Source organism: Fukomys damarensis, unplaced genomic scaffold (genome assembly GCF_012274545.1).
Source record: "Fukomys damarensis isolate Sample0158 unplaced genomic scaffold, DMR_v1.0_HiC HiC_scaffold_23, whole genome shotgun sequence".
NCBI classification, from domain to species: domain Eukaryota; kingdom Metazoa; phylum Chordata; class Mammalia; order Rodentia; family Bathyergidae; genus Fukomys; species Fukomys damarensis.
The window spans coordinates 6,010,515-6,026,705 of NW_022900935.1; the positions used below are offsets into that span (position 1 = coordinate 6,010,515).

Here is a 16,191-nt window from a genome sequence, read left to right on the forward strand (position 1 = left end):
ATCTGCATTTTTTTTTTTTTTTTTTTTTTTTTTTTTTTTAATACTGGAAATTGAACTCAGGACTTTCATACTGAGGTGCATCCCCAACGCTTTTTACATTTTTATTTTGTGACAGGGTCTCACTAAGTTGCTAAGTTGCCCAGGCTGGGCTGGAACCTGCCACCTTACTTCCTCAGCCTCTCAGGATTCATGGATGACAGGCATGTGCTACCGCGTCTGCTGCCTAGAGACATTGTGATCATCCCTGGGGAGGTGAACTGCTTCTGGCATCAAGGGGAAGGCGACCAGGGTGGCTGCTAAGCATTGTGTCATGCACAGGGCAGTTCCCACAACAAAGAATCATTTGGTCCAAAATGTCACTGATTTTGTGGTTGACAAAGACCTGACTTAGAACTGTCCTCAGAGGCAGTGTGGTCTCCCATCACATCACTGAACCGCAGAGGCCTGATCTTGTTCCCTCATTCACCTGCTCAGCCAACACTTACTGAGCCCCTGCCCTGTACCAGGCTCCGTGTGATGAGCCCTGGCATAGTGAGGCAATGCTGACAGCCACAAAGCCAAGCAACAGCGGACTCAAAAAGGAGGCATACAAGTGCTGCATTAGAAATGAGAGGTAGGGGTGCTGGGCAAAATAGGACTACAAAGGTGAAAAAAAATACACATAGGAGAACTGCAGATAATTCGAGGCAAAAATGGGTGGGGGGAGATGGTGAAAAATAAAAATAAGATGTTTAGATCATACTAAGGAATGTGAACTTGAACTTTAACCTGCCAGGTAGCGTTTTTCCAAGTGTTCCTTGGAAGAAGATTCCCCCAACTGTTAACAGGAGGATGTGGAGAAAAGTCTGGTGTGTCAGGTGAAACCCAGAATGAGTGTGCCACAGAGATCTAAACAGGATTCTGTATTGTGGGGCTTTTGGCAACCTTCATTACACTCCTGGGCAGTGTGACTATCTACGAGGGGAGAAAGTAAGCTGCATTTTCCAAACATTTCAGCAGTACTTGTTTTGCAATTTAATTCTTGGAACCTTTTTGGAGCAACTTGGCCAACAGGGAGCCATTGGAAAATTAAGCAGGGGGAAGATCCGGTCCCATTTACATATTAGAAGGAACTCTCTGGCAGCCAGGGTGGAGACCAAAGACCAAAGGATTATTTGGGAAGAAGCTGACTAGGTCACTCAGATGAGAAAGGTGAAGAAATCGTAAACAAAATTCTGTTTAGTGGAGACAGAGAGAAAAGGAGCGATTTGAAAAATGTTCAGGGCTATCCTGACTGTTCACAGTAGCCTGCCCTGTGTCTTCCGGACCAGAGCGTATTTTTCTTTTTGTTTTTCTCTTTTCCTCTCTTGTTTGGCCCAAGCACGCCTTGCAGACCTAGTTTCGCCCTCACTCCTCACTTTTCAAGTAAACCTCATCACTGTTTAAAAAGCAAAAAGATGTTCAAGGAATACTCGTGGCTAACAGCCAGAGAAGACTGGGGAGAAGGCTGCAGTGATTCCCAGGTATCTGGCCTAAGATGTAAATAAACTGTGGGTCTGGACTCTAGAAAATGCCCACAGGAAGAGAATCCAATTGAGAAGGAAGAGTAGTTATGAATCACTTAGGAGGACCCAGGCAAGGAGAAGCCATAGATATAAGTTGGAGACAGAGAGCTGGGAAAATCCGAGTAAGAGGGCAGGAGATGGCTCAGGAGAGTGTGCCCAGCACTCAGGCTGCACACCCAGCTGGAAATGGAGCCAAAGTCCCAGTCTGTGAGGCCAGGGAAAGCAGTGAATCATGTGCCCCCCTTTCCATCCCAGAAACAGGGAACCAGGGATATATATATAGAAAAGGGGAGAGGAGAATGACAAACACAGCCATGGTCTTAACAATACAATAATAATCATACTAAGGGTAGCTTAGTACTAAATGCTGAGCACCTATTTCATTCTCAGGACTTGACAAATATGAAATCATTTAATCCTTCCACTAGCACTCAGGGTATGTACAATTATTTTTAATAATCCCCAGTTTTACAGAAAAGGTTAAATTATTCAACCAAAAACAAACAAATAAAGTAAAAATAAATCACTTGACCAAGTTTTCTTAGCTAGTATGTTCTACACAGACAGGAACAAAATATATAAAAGGAAGATGTAGGAAAATGTAGGGGCTGTGGAAATTGAAAGTATGACTAGATTAATTTTATTAATCAGGTTACTATTTGTTTAATACATTTTTTTTTTGGTACTGGGAATCGAACTCAGGTCCTTGTGCTCGTGAGGCAGGCAGCGGAACCTCTGGGATAAATCCCCAGCCCATACTCAGCTTTTTTTGATTGTTTGTTTGGTTTTTTAGATTTTTTTTTTTTTTGTACCGGGGTTGAACTCGGGTCCTTGCGCTTGCAAGGCAGGCCACCGAACTGCTGAGCTAAATCCCCGGCCCTTGGTTTGTTTTTTTGAGACAGGGTCTCACTATGTAGTTGAGACTGATCTGGAACTCACTCTTGTAGCCCAGGCTGGTCTCGAACTCACAGTGATCCTCCTGCCTCAGCCTCCTGAGTGCTGGGATTACAGGCATGCACCACCATGCCCGGCAGTCAGCTTTAAATGTATCAAACAAGGGCAAGGACCTGAGTTCAATCCCTGGTACCAAGATAAATAAATAAATAAATAATAAAATAAAGCTGAGTATTGTTCTTGGGTTAGTCTAGTTGGGTTAGCATGAGGAAAAATGCTCCAAACACTATATTGTCGTTATAAAGGAGTCTTTGGGGTTATTTTTCCACTTTGGGCCTTTTATTCATCTGTATTAAAAATCAGTAAGCCCACTTGAAGATACGAAATCCTCTATTACTTGTTGTTTTTTACTTAATCCATTGTTAAAATGAACACCCCCTCTGGGTTTCTGACTTAGTTTCTTCAGTAACCGAGGTGACCCACTGGTGACCAGGGCTCCAGGTGTCCCACTGGCAGTCTTCTACGGCTCTGTCACCTTATTCATTTTTTTACTTCTCACCTTTGTGAAGAACAGCTTTGCAGAAGGCCTTTTCAGAATCCTATCAGCCACCACCCATTCAGCAGCAGCATTTTCCTTGAGCTATCAGTGACACGGCAGGTAGAGTGTGGCACATCCAAGGTCCAAACTTAGTTCGGCACAGCAGGAATGTAGCTGAGTATTTAGGAGAAGCTGGATGGGGAAGAAGGGGCCCAACCAGGAAGGGTTTTGAACTACAGAAAGGTGTTCAGAGACAATGAGGGGTCCCTGAAGAGGCTCAGACAGGAGACAGGGACAGGCATTTCAGAAAAGTCACTCTGTAGAGTGGTGAATGCGTGGTAGGGGCAGCAAAGGTGGAGGCAGGAAGATGCCCAGGTTAGCGCTCCAGGGGAGAAGAGCCGGGGCTGAACCACAAGAAGGGAAAGGAAAAGACACACAGGTTGCAAGATCTGCAAGACTGCACGATGGGCTGGGCGTCGGGGAGGGCAAGGAGAAGCGCACGTCAAACTGCCTTGTGGATGTTGGACTTGTGTCACAGAATGCTCGTCAGCCTTTGTTAAGAAGGTGACCCCAGGAGCAGGAGCAGATCAGGGAGTGGAGGGGGTGACTGTGGGACACCCAGGGAGGTCTATCAGGCGGTTGACACATAGGCTTGGAACTCAAGAGAAACATTCGGGCTGGAGATTGAGATGCGGTGTACTTAACATGAAAACAATCCTCAAAGGCATGTGGGTCTGAGGGTCTGTGGAGTGGCAAGTAGACTAAGAGAAGGGACTAGGCCTTTTAGAGAAGGGCAGAAAAAGGGCAATAAAGAGGCTGAGGAGGAGCTGGCAGACAGGGAGGGAATGTTAAAAAGTTTATTGCAACTTGGGGTGTTAGCACACACCCATGAGTCCAGCTCTCCAGAGGCTGAGGCAGGAGGAATGAGGCCAGCCTGGAGTATATGGTGAGGCGCTGCATCAAAAGGTGCGGGGGCTATTGCATTTATTGTAGCCTTGAAACCAAAAGGAGAATATGCTCAAGGGAACATGTAGGGTGCTGCTGAGACTTCATAGCAACAGACAGGTTGCTGGTGACACTGGCAGGGGTGCTCTCAGGGGGACAATGAGGGTGGGGAGTGCAGGGCAGGAGGTGGAGGAGTAAAATCAAGGTCAGAAGCAGAGGAAGTGGCCCCATCTCTTTCAAGAAGTCAGCTGATGTGGGGAGCAGTGGCGCACGCCTGTAATCCCAGCACTCGGGAGGCTGAGGCAGGAGGATCGCTGTGAGTTCGAGACCAGCCTGGGCTACACAGGGAGCTCCAGGTGAGGAGAGAAGTTGGAAGTTAAACCTCTCAGAGTAGAAGGCAGCCTTGGAAGAAGCTGTGAGGAGGTGACAAGAGGGCCGAAGTGAGCCCTGGACAACACCTGCATTCCAGAGAAGCAGCGGTGCCGGGATGGTGACTGAGCCAAGTCGGAAAAGGAGAGACCTGTGGGGAGGAGGCCAAGGCAGTGAGCCCTGAAGCAAATCTGTGGGACTTGACCTTAGCGGCCACTCCGGGGTGACACAGAAGGACAGGGTCAGTGGAGGGGATGAGAGCAGGAAGGAAGGAAGGGGGAACAAAGGGAGGAGAGGGACAGAGCCTCAGAGACTGTGGACAGCCAGAGAGGAGAGAGCAGATCGGGTGAGCGGCGATTCCAGGACTGGGAGGCAGAATGGACTGATTCTGTGCAGCCCCGAGGAGACAGAGGGTCCAGATGCAAAGGTCAGGGGTGGGCTTGCCTGGGCCAGGGAGAGGGGTGGAGAGATGAGGGACACAGGGATCTGAGCCCCACGGAGCCCGGCAGCTCATGGGGCGGGGCTCAGCGACGGGCAGGGTTCATTTCGGTGAGGGAAGGGACACTGGTAAGGAGGGCGGAAGCCAACAGTACTCTCAGGCTGGGGAGGCAAATGGATGTGCAGGGAGGGGACAGAGCCATACAGGAGGGGCTCTGAGGGGTGAGCAGGGTTCAGCGGCAGGAATACGGCCTTGAAGAAAGAGAGGGTCCAAGGAAGATGGTATCTGGAGGGTGCTATGGTTATCTAAAATGTCCCCTCAAAAGCTTATTGTGTTAGCTGATGGACTTTTAGAAAGGCGTTGGATTATAAGGGATCTAACTTCATCAGTGGATTGATTAATCATTGAGATATATATATATCAGGCATCAGACCCAGGGGAGCTCTACTACTGAGCTACATTCCCATTCCTTTTCAACACTTTTTTTATTTTGAGATAGTGTCTTGCCCAGGTGATCCTCCTGCCTTAGCCTCCCAAAGTGTTGGGATTACAGGTGTGTACCACTGTGGCCAGCAACAACATAATTTGTTGGCATTGTTGGAAGGTAATCTAAATTTATTTATTTATGCATTTATTTTTGGATCGGGGATCGAACTCAGGACCTTGCATCTGCAAGGCAGGCAGCAGCACCTCTGAGCTAAACCCTCGGCCAAGGTAATGTAAACTTAGGAGGTGTGGGCTAGGTGCTAGGTGAAGGAAGCGGGTCGTGGGGGTGTGACCTTGGAGACGGTATTTGGTCCCCGTCTTTTCCTTCTGCCTCTCACTCCTTCTCCGCTTCCTGGCTGCCATGAGGTGAGCACCTTCCCTCCACCACATCCTTCTGCCATGATGTTTCTGCCTCACCACAGGACTAACGGCGACAGAGCCAGCCAACCATGGACTGAGACCTCCGAGACCATGAGCCAAAATAAATCTGTTTTCCTCTAAGTGATTTTCCTCAAGTATTTTGTCATAGCAGCGAAAAGCTGACTAACACAGGGGATGTAATAGGGTCCCAAAGGAAACAGGCTCATTCCTAAAACATCGCTGTAACCCTAACAAAAGCCCCAGGGAAGCATAGCAAAGAAGGCCCAGCCAGGGCTAGGGAAGCGGGGCTGGTCACATACAGTGGCAATGGATGCAGAGAGGAGCAAAAGCCCTGTGCAAAGGCCCTGAGGCACTGGACATCCTGGAGTCTTCATGAAACAGAAAAAAGGGCCTTACTGTGTTGGTGAGGAAAAGGACCGTGGAGGGAGGGTCAGACTGGCAGTTTAGCAAGATCTCTCTTGCTGCTTTTTCACTGCAGGGCCTTGCAGGGAGGTGGCCTTGCAGGGGCAGAGGAGCCACATGAGGGGGAAGAAGCTCAGGGAGGGAAAGGGCCTCCTGTCTGACCTCATCACACACACACTCTTGCACAACGTGGCCTTCCCTGCCCACCCACCTACTGTGCTCCAGCTGCTCCCTGCCCTCTCCCGGAGTAAATGAGGCAGGGCTCCGCCTTCCTGGTGTCCCTCCTGCCTCCAGCCTCCAAGAATCTCTCAAACTGCAAAACCCTTTCAAGTGCTGTGGCTACAATGAGGCCTTGCTCAGCTACAAGGCTCCACGAGTCCCTTGCTGAAGGGTGGAGTCCGGCTCACAGCTCCTCCTCCCCCTGGTCTTCATTTCTTCCAGTTCCCAGCTGCCTCATCTCAGGGGATCTCTTAACCCAGAAAACCGATGGTGTCACAGCCCTGCCTTAAATCCATCCGTGGATGCCCATCACCTGCAGAATTAAGTAAGATTCAGCTCCTTGCCAGGTTAAAAAAGCTTTCCTCGGCCAATCTCGCCTACCTCTTCTCTCAGCTCGATTTCCCTTCTTTCTCCGGGCACATTATGCTATTCCATCCTCTCTGCCTTTGTGCCTGTTGGTCCTTCAGCCTGGAACACCTTGCCTCGGCCTGAGCCTCAGTACGTTCTTTAAGCTTTAGAACTAAAGTCACCTCCTCCAGGAAGTCCTTTTTTGGGGGGGGTACTGGGGATCGAACTTGGGACCTTGCGCTATGGAGGGAGGCAGTGGAACCACTGAGGGAACCCCTGAGCTACATCCCCGGGTCCTCCAGGCAGTCTTTCCTGATCTCACCCTCCTGCCCTGCAAATCTGGATGGCCTCAAATTCCCATGTCCGTGGTTCTGAAATCTATCACGGCGGACATCACTGTGTGTCGGCAGCATCTGTTCATATGTCTTCTGCTTTGGAAAATGAGAAAAGAGCTTTGGAGGGCAGAACTTGTCTTATTTGTGCATGGGAGCCCAGGGAAGGGGTGAGAAGCCCCAAAAGGGTAGGGCCCTCTGTTGTGGGACTGAGGATGTGGTGTGGTGGGTACAACTGAGCTTCAAGGATGGGGTGGCATGTGCCCAGATCTCTGTGTACTCACTGAAGTCTGGGGTGTGGGACTGTATGGGGATGGGGCCCTCAGGATGGGTGGTGAAGGTCCGTGGAGGATGGAGAGGGCTGTCCGTGACCCAGGGAGTGCTGGCCTTGGTTATGGGGTGGAATCTAGCCTCGGAGGAACTAAATTCACTGCCAGAGACCTGAGTTAAACTGGTGGGAAGGAAGACAGGGAGGGGGGCCTCCAGGACCAGATGGGGGAAGGGTACACAAGACCCCTTCTCGGAAGATGTGTCTATTCCCGGGGCTTCCTGACAGCCAGGACCACCTGCTGCACACTCGGCAAGCCCTGTGCATCCCCTCCGAGGAAGACCCAGGATTCTTTCTTTCTTTCTTTCTTTCTTTGGTACTGGGGATGGAACTCAGGACCTTGCCCTTCTTGCAAGGCAGACATGGCACCGCTCAGCTGAATCCCCAGCCCAAGATGCAGTATTCTTTAACTCAACTTAGACCCTCACTTTTTCTCACCAGGGCCCAGGCTGCCTGTCTGTCCCATAGCTCCTCCCTGACCCTCGGCTACAGCTGGACTTTGTGCCCTCAGATCGAAATCTCTGCGTGGCTCCTCATCATCCACAGTGGAAGTCAGGACAGGCCCAGCCTCCTCAGCTGGTGAGTACAAAGGACATCAGCATCTCACCTCTGTCCAGGTCTGCAGGTCCTGTCCCCAGGCCTCTTGGCTTAGCCCCCGCAGGCCTGACTCACTCCATCCTGATGGGTGCTGACTTCCAGCTTTCGTGGCACAATGCTGCTTGCCAATGCAAAAGATCCTCAGTGTGAAAGCCAGACGGGAGCAGAGCTGGTCCAAGTAAACCCTGGAGCTCCTGGACCTGCCCTGATGGGTCCTTCTCCAGCTATCCCTCCCCACAGCTCCTTAGGGCTCTCCCAGTCCCCGGGTTTCTCCTTGTGGCGGCAGTCATGACACTGGACCGAGTGGTCTCTCCCCACCACTTGAAAGACCTCCGAGATCTGCCTTTGCAACCCAGGACCTGGCTGTGCTGGCTCTCGGTGAACATTTGCTGAGTGCCCCAAGCAGTGGGGAGGAGACAGTCTGCGAGGGTGGTCAGTGATGAAGGGCACCAGCTCCAAGTGAAGGAGCGGCAGTCAGAGGTGCCAAGGGGTAATCCCGGCATCTGGAGGGGTTGGGGCTCAAAGAAGGAATGGGGGGACCGTGTGAGGGGCAGGACTACAAGAAGAAAGTGCTCAGTAAGGGAATTCTCAGTGCCAGGAATAGGGAGAGAATGAGGCTCAGCACGAGGGCCTGGAGGCAGCGAAGGAGCCTGCGTGGGGAGAGAAGGCCAGGGTGGGGTCGCCCGGAATGCAGGGACAGGGGCTTCCTAACTCACACCCAGACCAAAGTTCTTTGCTCAGCTTTCTCTCTCTCCCTTGGGGAGTCCAGCGCTCAGACATTTCTGAGTCCAAAGCTGGCGTGAAGCTGAGGGTCAGAGTTGTGGATTCTGGGCCCTCCAGATGTGCGGTTGATGGATGTCACGCAGCAAGCCCGGCTCTGACCCCCCCAGTCTGCCCAGTGCCCCTCCACGTGGGAGAGGACGCAGCAGTCACACACAGTGTCTCAGTCTCCTCGCTCGCCTGCTTCCCCTAAGACCCTCAGGTGAAACAGTTCACACAGTGGCTATTTAACCACAGCTTGCATTCTGAAGTCTGCACAGAGCTTGACATTAAAAATACACATCTAGGGCTGCGGATTTAGCTCAGGGGCACCACACCTGCCTGGCAAGTGAAAATTCCTAAGTTTGGTCCCTAGTACTGGAAAAAAAATGCATATCTAGCACTGGGGATATAGCTCAGGGGTAAAGATTGCTTGCCTAGCATGTGTGACGGTTGGATCCCCAATACACTTCAGACAAACAAACAAATATAGGTCTGTTATCTACAGACAATGGAGCTCAATTTTAATGGAGCTGAAAGCAACACCTTGAGCAAAGGCAGGGTGGTCTGAGTGCACCCTTTCATCCTCAAAGTTCTTCCTTGCCTGCTGGACTCATAGTGGACCGGAGTTCCTTTTCTGACACCTATGCGGATTTGAGTTTTCAAGGAAACTACCAATATTTCCCTATATTTATGAAATTTGCTAACATATTGATATTTAAGCACACAAACTAAACAGGAATTTTTCCAACTTTTTAACTTTGCACACTTGACAATTAATATTTGACATATGAATTACATGCACATATAAAACAGACTCAACAATGAAACAGATTCAATTGCCCATGAGACAAACTTCATACAGGTGCAAACTCCTGATCTATAAACAAATTTCTGTTGTTTATAAGCTGTCCAGCTTTTGATATGGTTTTACAGCAGCCTAAAGACACAAAGAGCCTAGGTTCATGTAATCTGGGTTTCTGTTGGCCTACATTGATATGCACGCAGATGAAATCATTGAGAGGTGAAAAGAATTTTGACCCTCAGGTGTGGGTAACGTTTTCCAAGTCATCATTTTCATTTAAGGCAAGAGTGGAGGCATGAAGACATAGTCAGGAAAGGAAAAGGGGTCCAGATCCAGTGTGGTGGTAAGGAAGGTGGGTGCCCAGTGGGACTTACCCATCCACAGCACCCTGGGGGACTTATTACTTTTCTTATTGTTGACACAAAATACTCAACACCCAAAGTTAAAAGACGAAAGGGTATTTTGGCTCACAGTTTGTAGAGGTTTCAGTCCATGCCATCCTGCCTGAATATAAAGCAGAAAGGTGTCACAGAGGAGAAACAGTTCATGGCAGTCAGAAGTCAGAAAGCAGCAAGCACAGAAGGAGCAAGTAATAAATGACAGCAGCAAGCCCTCTCTCTGTCCCTTACATCCTATCCAGGCTAGCACTCAGGGTGGGACAACCTTAATCCGAGCATCACAACATGAAACAATCTCAGCACCACGTAATGGTCCCAGCATCAAGCACCTTAGATCCCATCACCTCTGGAAAGCCACACGTATGACCACATGAGACTTTGGAGAGACATTTAGATACAAGCCATACACTAGGGAATGTAATGACTGTTTAACAACAGGGAAAACAAGGCAGGCTTGGTAATGAACACTATGCAGGGCATTCTTCATTATTGAGGGTTGAATGGATGGATGGATACAGATGCATGGATCTGTGGGTTTGTGGGTGTGGGTCACCACAGGCAGACTCCACCTGTGCTCATCCTCTCATGTAAGTCTTACTGTACTCCTGTAAAATTACATTTCAGCTTGATGACTGTGGTTTTAAGATTATTAAGTAACAAAGATTGCCTGCCAGCAGACACGGTCTTACCTCCCTGAGCCTCTGTCCCTTCTGGACCCTCACTGTGCCCTTGTCTGTCTTTCCCTCTCCCTCTGTCCTTGACTGTCACCATCAAGGGTGGTTACTCACACCACTTGGTAATGACAACAGTTTATGTGCTGCTGAAGCTGCCTGGATGTGGCAGTGTAAAGAGCGAGTAATCGAGATTGCTGCATAGATTGGCCACTGCTGAAAGTAGGCCCTTACGGATACCAGTTTAGGTTGTTTTTTTTTTTGGTACCAAGGATCGAACTTGGGACCTTGCACTTGCGAAGCAGGCTGTGGAACAACAGAGCTAAATCCCTGGCTCCCTCCCCACCTTTTTTTTTTTTCTTTTTTACTTTAACAGAGGCCTTATGGCCCTTGGTTTAGGTGGACGTGAGGCCCTACACATGTGAATCACCTGTACAAGTCATACGAGTGTGGCTGCTTTCTCTCTCACTCACTCTCTTGCTCTCATTTCAGAAATAGAGGAGCCTGATTATAAACCACTGAACAACATCTGGCCAAGATACTGGCCACAACAGAGGAGAAGGGAGGAAAGTGAAGGCCTTGCTGCTGATTAAATCCCACCACCTCTCATTATTAAGCCTTAGATTTTCAGTTTCACCAGCTGTCTGAGCTCCTCTCCCAGGGATGAGTTTGGCCTTGGCCATGCAATGCCTTTCAGCCTTCCCAGGGGACATCAGTCTGAAGGGAAAAGTAAAGCAGGAGGGAGCTGGGTGAGACTTCTGGGGGACTTCCCACTTGTGGATGTGACAGCACCCATTATGGACTGTCAGGAATGGGGAATGGCTAGGACTCTTTGGGACTCCAGAGGCCCCGCCCCAACCCTAACAGGGGTCACTGTCACACAGTGGCCACTCCTCTTGTGACAAATATGTCCCATCACTGAAGATATTAAGCAAAAGGTAAGGAAAACCTACTATGTGTATGGGTGGGGGTCTGATAGGTTAATCTTGGACTATATCAAGCTCTGTGGGTTTTTTGGTTTTGTTTTTTTTTTCCAGTACCAGGGATTGAACTCAGGACCTTTTGCTTGCCAGGCAGGTGTAGTGCCACTGAACTACATCCCTGGCCCCTATCAAGATGGGGTTCACAGGCTTCAGGAGACCTGGGTTCCAACTCTGACTGTGTGTCCTTAGACTCATTTCTTCTTCGTGTTTACCACGACGGAATTCGCTTTTCTTTCGAAGCTGAGATGAGACCTCTTTGTTCCAATGGTACCTTCCTGTGGAAGCTCACTACCAAAAGCAGGAAAAACAAAGCCACCCAGGTGTGCAGGTGGTAGGACCAGACCCCAGGATGTCTGCCTCTCCATCGTCCCCACCCTGGCTCCCCAAATCTCCCGGGCCTATTTAAAAGCCACAGGACAGCAGAGTCTTGTACCCTCCCTGCTCCACCATTCCCGCCCAGGATCTGGACAGGGGAAGCCCTGTTGCCCATCACCCACAGGTGCAGAGCATCTGGCCCAGAGGGACCACACTTCAGCCATCAAAGAAGCCCTGAAGCCAGGAGCCAGCAAGAAGGGAACCAGCCATGCGAGGGTAGGAACCCCTCCCCAAAGCATTGCCATGGATACCACACAAAGCTGATGATACATCAAGGGCATAATCCACAAACTGGGATTAATTCAGAAAGCAGTCCACAATGGGGAAAACAGACAAAGTGAGTAACCTACAAAGTAGATAATCAACCCACCAACTGAATACCCCAGTCAGAATAATCTACTGCCAAACCTACAAAGCTGTATTAGACAAAGCAGAAATCTGCAATGGTCATCATGGAATAACACTACCCAAGGCCCCCCCAGGCGGCCCTCTCCCTCTTCCAAGGCCAGTGGTGGTCCAGGCCACTCCATTACTTACTCCGCCTCTGCCTCTTCCCCTTGACCCCTCGGCTGCTGGCGGTGAGGTGTGTGCAGCTCAGAACCAGGGCCACCACACACAGCCCAAGCCGCATAGTCTCTCCAGCTCCAGGCCCCTGGCAGCAGGGGTGGTCTCTGGGGGGCAGTGGGTGGTGCAGGGCTCTTGCTGATGCCTCTGAGGTTGGGTCAGCAGCAGGTGATTCAAGCCTGAGCCGTAGCCCAAATCCACCAAAAGCTCAACTGTGGATAGAGAGGGTGTGGGGAGCCCAGGGCTCCATCAGCCCAGACTGAGGGCCTCAAAGGCAGAGCTCCTCAAAGCCTTCTCCGAGTGTCACATGGGAGGTCTTGGTTACTGCAATGGGCTACCCCAAAAACCAATCTGTAAGGGAAGAGAGAGAAGGGTTAATTCCATGGTAGCCTGGGGCCCCAACCTATGTTTCCGATCTTCCCCTAGGTTTCTGTATTCAGGAGACTATGCGAGCTCAGAATGTCCAGGCACTACAAGTAACCCACCTGGTAGCCCTGCAGAAGACATCAGTTCCTGCTCCTCACTCGCAGAATTCCTTACCCTGACACTGGAGCCAGCTGGAATATGGTGAACACTCAAAGCAGACTGTGGATCCCTGGTGATTTATTAATAATGGGAGCCAGCTGGCGCCACCAATATCGAGTAATATTGCCAGCTCTCGTTGGAAGTCCTTCTTTAAGTCTACCCTACAAACCTCATGCTGCAGTAATGTTCTATCATTTGAAGAGGAGCCCTCTTGGCTACTTGACCTGTCAGCCTTCTCTTCCCAGTGCTGAGTCACCTATGTGTCCTCCACCTGTCCTGGAGCTAGAACATTGGCCCCCCAGCAAGCTGCCAGACTCCGCATGGCCCTCTGGGCTTGGCGGAAGAAAAGGAAGTAAGCCCCCCGCCCCAGGCACAGAAACTCTGACACAGCAGGTCTGGCCGGCCTGGCCTTTGTGAGGGGATAAAAGAGGCAGCAGTGCCCGCCCTGGCCAGAGACACAGAGAATGGCGATAATCCCTAGCCCCACAAGAGCCAGGGCTCTGGACCCAGGGCTGGGGTGATGGGGGCAGGGGGTTGCCCCTCCCTGGCAAGATGTTTCTGGGAAGCTGGTTGCTGAGCTTCAGACCACCTGGAGCCAGGACAGGAGCTCTGCTTCAAACTCGGTGTCACACCCTTGCCCTCTGGCGCTCCTGGTCCACCCAGGACAGAGGCCAGCCCGGGCTTATCCCAGGGCACGTGAAAACTGGGAGTATTTGGCCTGTCCCACTGGGGCTCTCTGTGGGTTTCAGGAAGCGCTGCCTGCCTGCCTGCGGGTTAGTGGGCTTTTAACAGGTCGTTCAGCCTCTCTGAACCTCAGCCTCTTCTCTAGCCAATGGGCATGAACATGACTATTTCTCAGGCTTGCTGGGTGCGCCGGCGGAGCCTTGGCTTCCCAGTGAGAAGTCTGAGATGCTAGCCTGAGCTGCGCTTCCCCTCCCACCCTACTCCTCTCCTCTCTCAGCTCCCTAGTGCCCAGTTTACCCCCTCGCCTCTCCAAGAGGCCCCGGTGGAGTCCACCTGCATAGGAGATAAATCATTATCCCCCCAGGGAGTTCTGTGCCTCCCTCCTGGCCTCTCCCACTGGCTTTGAAGGCCAGACACACTCAAGTGGTTAAGCTGCCTGTGAGAAGTGTTTACACGAGGCTGATGGGTCCCACCTGGTGCTACGGCTGGAGCCAGCAGAGATGCCCCCAGCCACCCCGAAATGCCCTGTCAGCTGCCAACCCCTGCGTGCCCCTCCAATACTCCTTGCACGACCCGCCAAAGCCTTCCCACCCTCCTAGTCTCCACTGCACTCTTCCACCCTCCCCAGATTATGGCTGTTCAGTTGGGTTTACCAGACTGGGGTCTTCAACCCCAAGCACACTGTCTCAGAGGCTGAGTGTAAGCGTGGTAGTCACAGGCACATCTTCAGTCAGGCCGCCTGACTTCAAATGCTGGCTCTGCTACTTGCCAGCTGTGTTACCCTGGGTTAGTTGCTTAGCTGTTCTGAGCCTGCTTCCTTACCTGCAAGAGAGTTGATTTTTTTTTGGTACTGGGGATCGAACTCGGGACCTTTCATTTGTGAGGCAGGTGGCAGAACCACCGAGCTAAATCCCCAGACTGAGGGTTGATTCTTTATACCTTAAATGAGGTATTATGTGAAACTGTTCAGACTGATTCTCATATACAGTATAGTGATGTCTCAGTAATATATCTGTGGTATTTGTTTTATGACCAAGGCTTTCTGTCTACATTCCTATGGCCACTTAAAAAGCAACATCCTATTTCCCATATTGTGTGGATACCAACTTAATACTGAGCACTGGCCTGCAATTTCCATATTTGCATTTATTTTTGTGGTTGATTGCCTTGGCACAAAAGCAATCATTCAAAGTGATAGGACTTCCACCCAACTGCAGCATTAACCCTCCAACTGACGGAATGAGGTGGTGGACCTCTGAGAGATCTACTCCATCGGTGCTTACATTTCACAAACACTGCATCAGACAAACACAGCATTAAACCTGGGTCTGTGAGATTTTGGTGTCACTGTGTGACCAGTTTAGGGTCCTTGGGGCAGAGACGGTCTCTGTACTCTTTGTGCCTATGGGCATGATGCCTGGGACATGACGGGTTAGTGCTCAGCAATGCAAGCTCCCATATCCCCAGGTTCCAGCTTTCAGCCTGGTCCTGCCTGGCCCACTTCCGCTTGACTCACTAGGGAACCATAATCCCAGCTGGCACACTGAGAGGAGGATCCAGATGCAAATTTCACCGGAGCAAGTGACACTGGTTTCCCTCACTTCTGGGATGACACAGTTTCAAGCACTTTTTTGGGTGCAAAAAGAATCAGCCTTGCAAAGGAACGCCCATCCCAGCTTACAAGTGACAATATGAGCCAACCGAAGCTGGAATGGGCAGATGGCAGGACAAATGCCCCATCTAAGGTGAGCACATCTACTCTCTCCGGCTGACTGCTGACAGACAGAAACCACGGCTTAATATTCCCGCGCACCGCCATCCACGGTGCCTTTACCACCTGCCCTGTGCTAGACCCTTATTTACTGTGCCACAGCCGAGGAAGGAGTAGAAGTGAGGTCCTGGGAGAATAAGGCTCTCAGTGGTAACAGGCCAGGAGGGTGGGCAAGGCAGGGAGCTGAGTGTGGATCACCACCTGCCTTGAAGAGGGGCCCTTCGCAGAGGGAGAAAGGGATGGGGTCAGAGGCAGAGCTGGCAAGAGAAGTAGTGTGAGAAGGAAGCCCGCACACTGGGAAGGGGGCCACAGCTGAGGTGGAGCTGAGGGGCGGCGGACTCAGCCCTAACAGGGCCGGAGAATCTTTAACCTTCTTGCCTCCGTCCCGGGCCGGATACAGACCCCAAAATGCAAACCATCCAAATAATTTCTCGTCAGCGCTCCCCAGGACCCGTGGAACATGCTGCCTGCGGGGCCAGAAGAATCGCAGGGGCCGGGGCGGGACCACGTGCGTGGCCGCCCGACCCCTCCGGATCGAGCCGGCCAGGTGCCCCCTAACCTGGGGTGCGCAGAAAGGCTCCTTCGTGCCCCGCCCTCACCGCCCCAGTGCTCACATTCCTGTCCCTCCCCACGTCCCGGAGCAGCCAGGACAGGTGCCCAGGGTGGACGGCTCCGAGGTCCCTCTAGGTTCGCCCACCCAGGTCCAAGAGGGCTCCCCAAGGCCGGTCTCTCAGGAACCCCTCCCTGCACGCGGCGGCACCCGACTCCCTCCGTGCTCTTCTGGGGAAGCCGCGCGAACTGGTCCCACCGCCCCCGACCCAGCACCCGCTCCTG

The 16,191-nt window shown here is 51.3% G+C and overlaps 1 protein-coding gene across 3 annotated transcripts in view; it reads right to left on the reverse strand.

The window, feature by feature from the left end:
- Positions 1-16,191, reverse strand: part of Rspo1 (R-spondin 1) — a 63,326-nt gene that overhangs the window by 5,509 nt on the left and 41,626 nt on the right. For 2 of the 3 annotated variants that reach the window (XM_033767225.1, XM_033767224.1), the window contains exon 2: positions 12,351-12,728. In XM_033767225.1, the coding sequence (XP_033623116.1) occupies positions 12,351-12,444 (94 nt within the window). In that variant the 5' untranslated portion in view covers positions 12,445-12,728. Of the gene's footprint in view, positions 1-12,350; positions 12,729-14,239; positions 16,085-16,191 lie in introns of those variants that run through there. The other variant, XM_010625830.2, reaches the window with a different exon arrangement.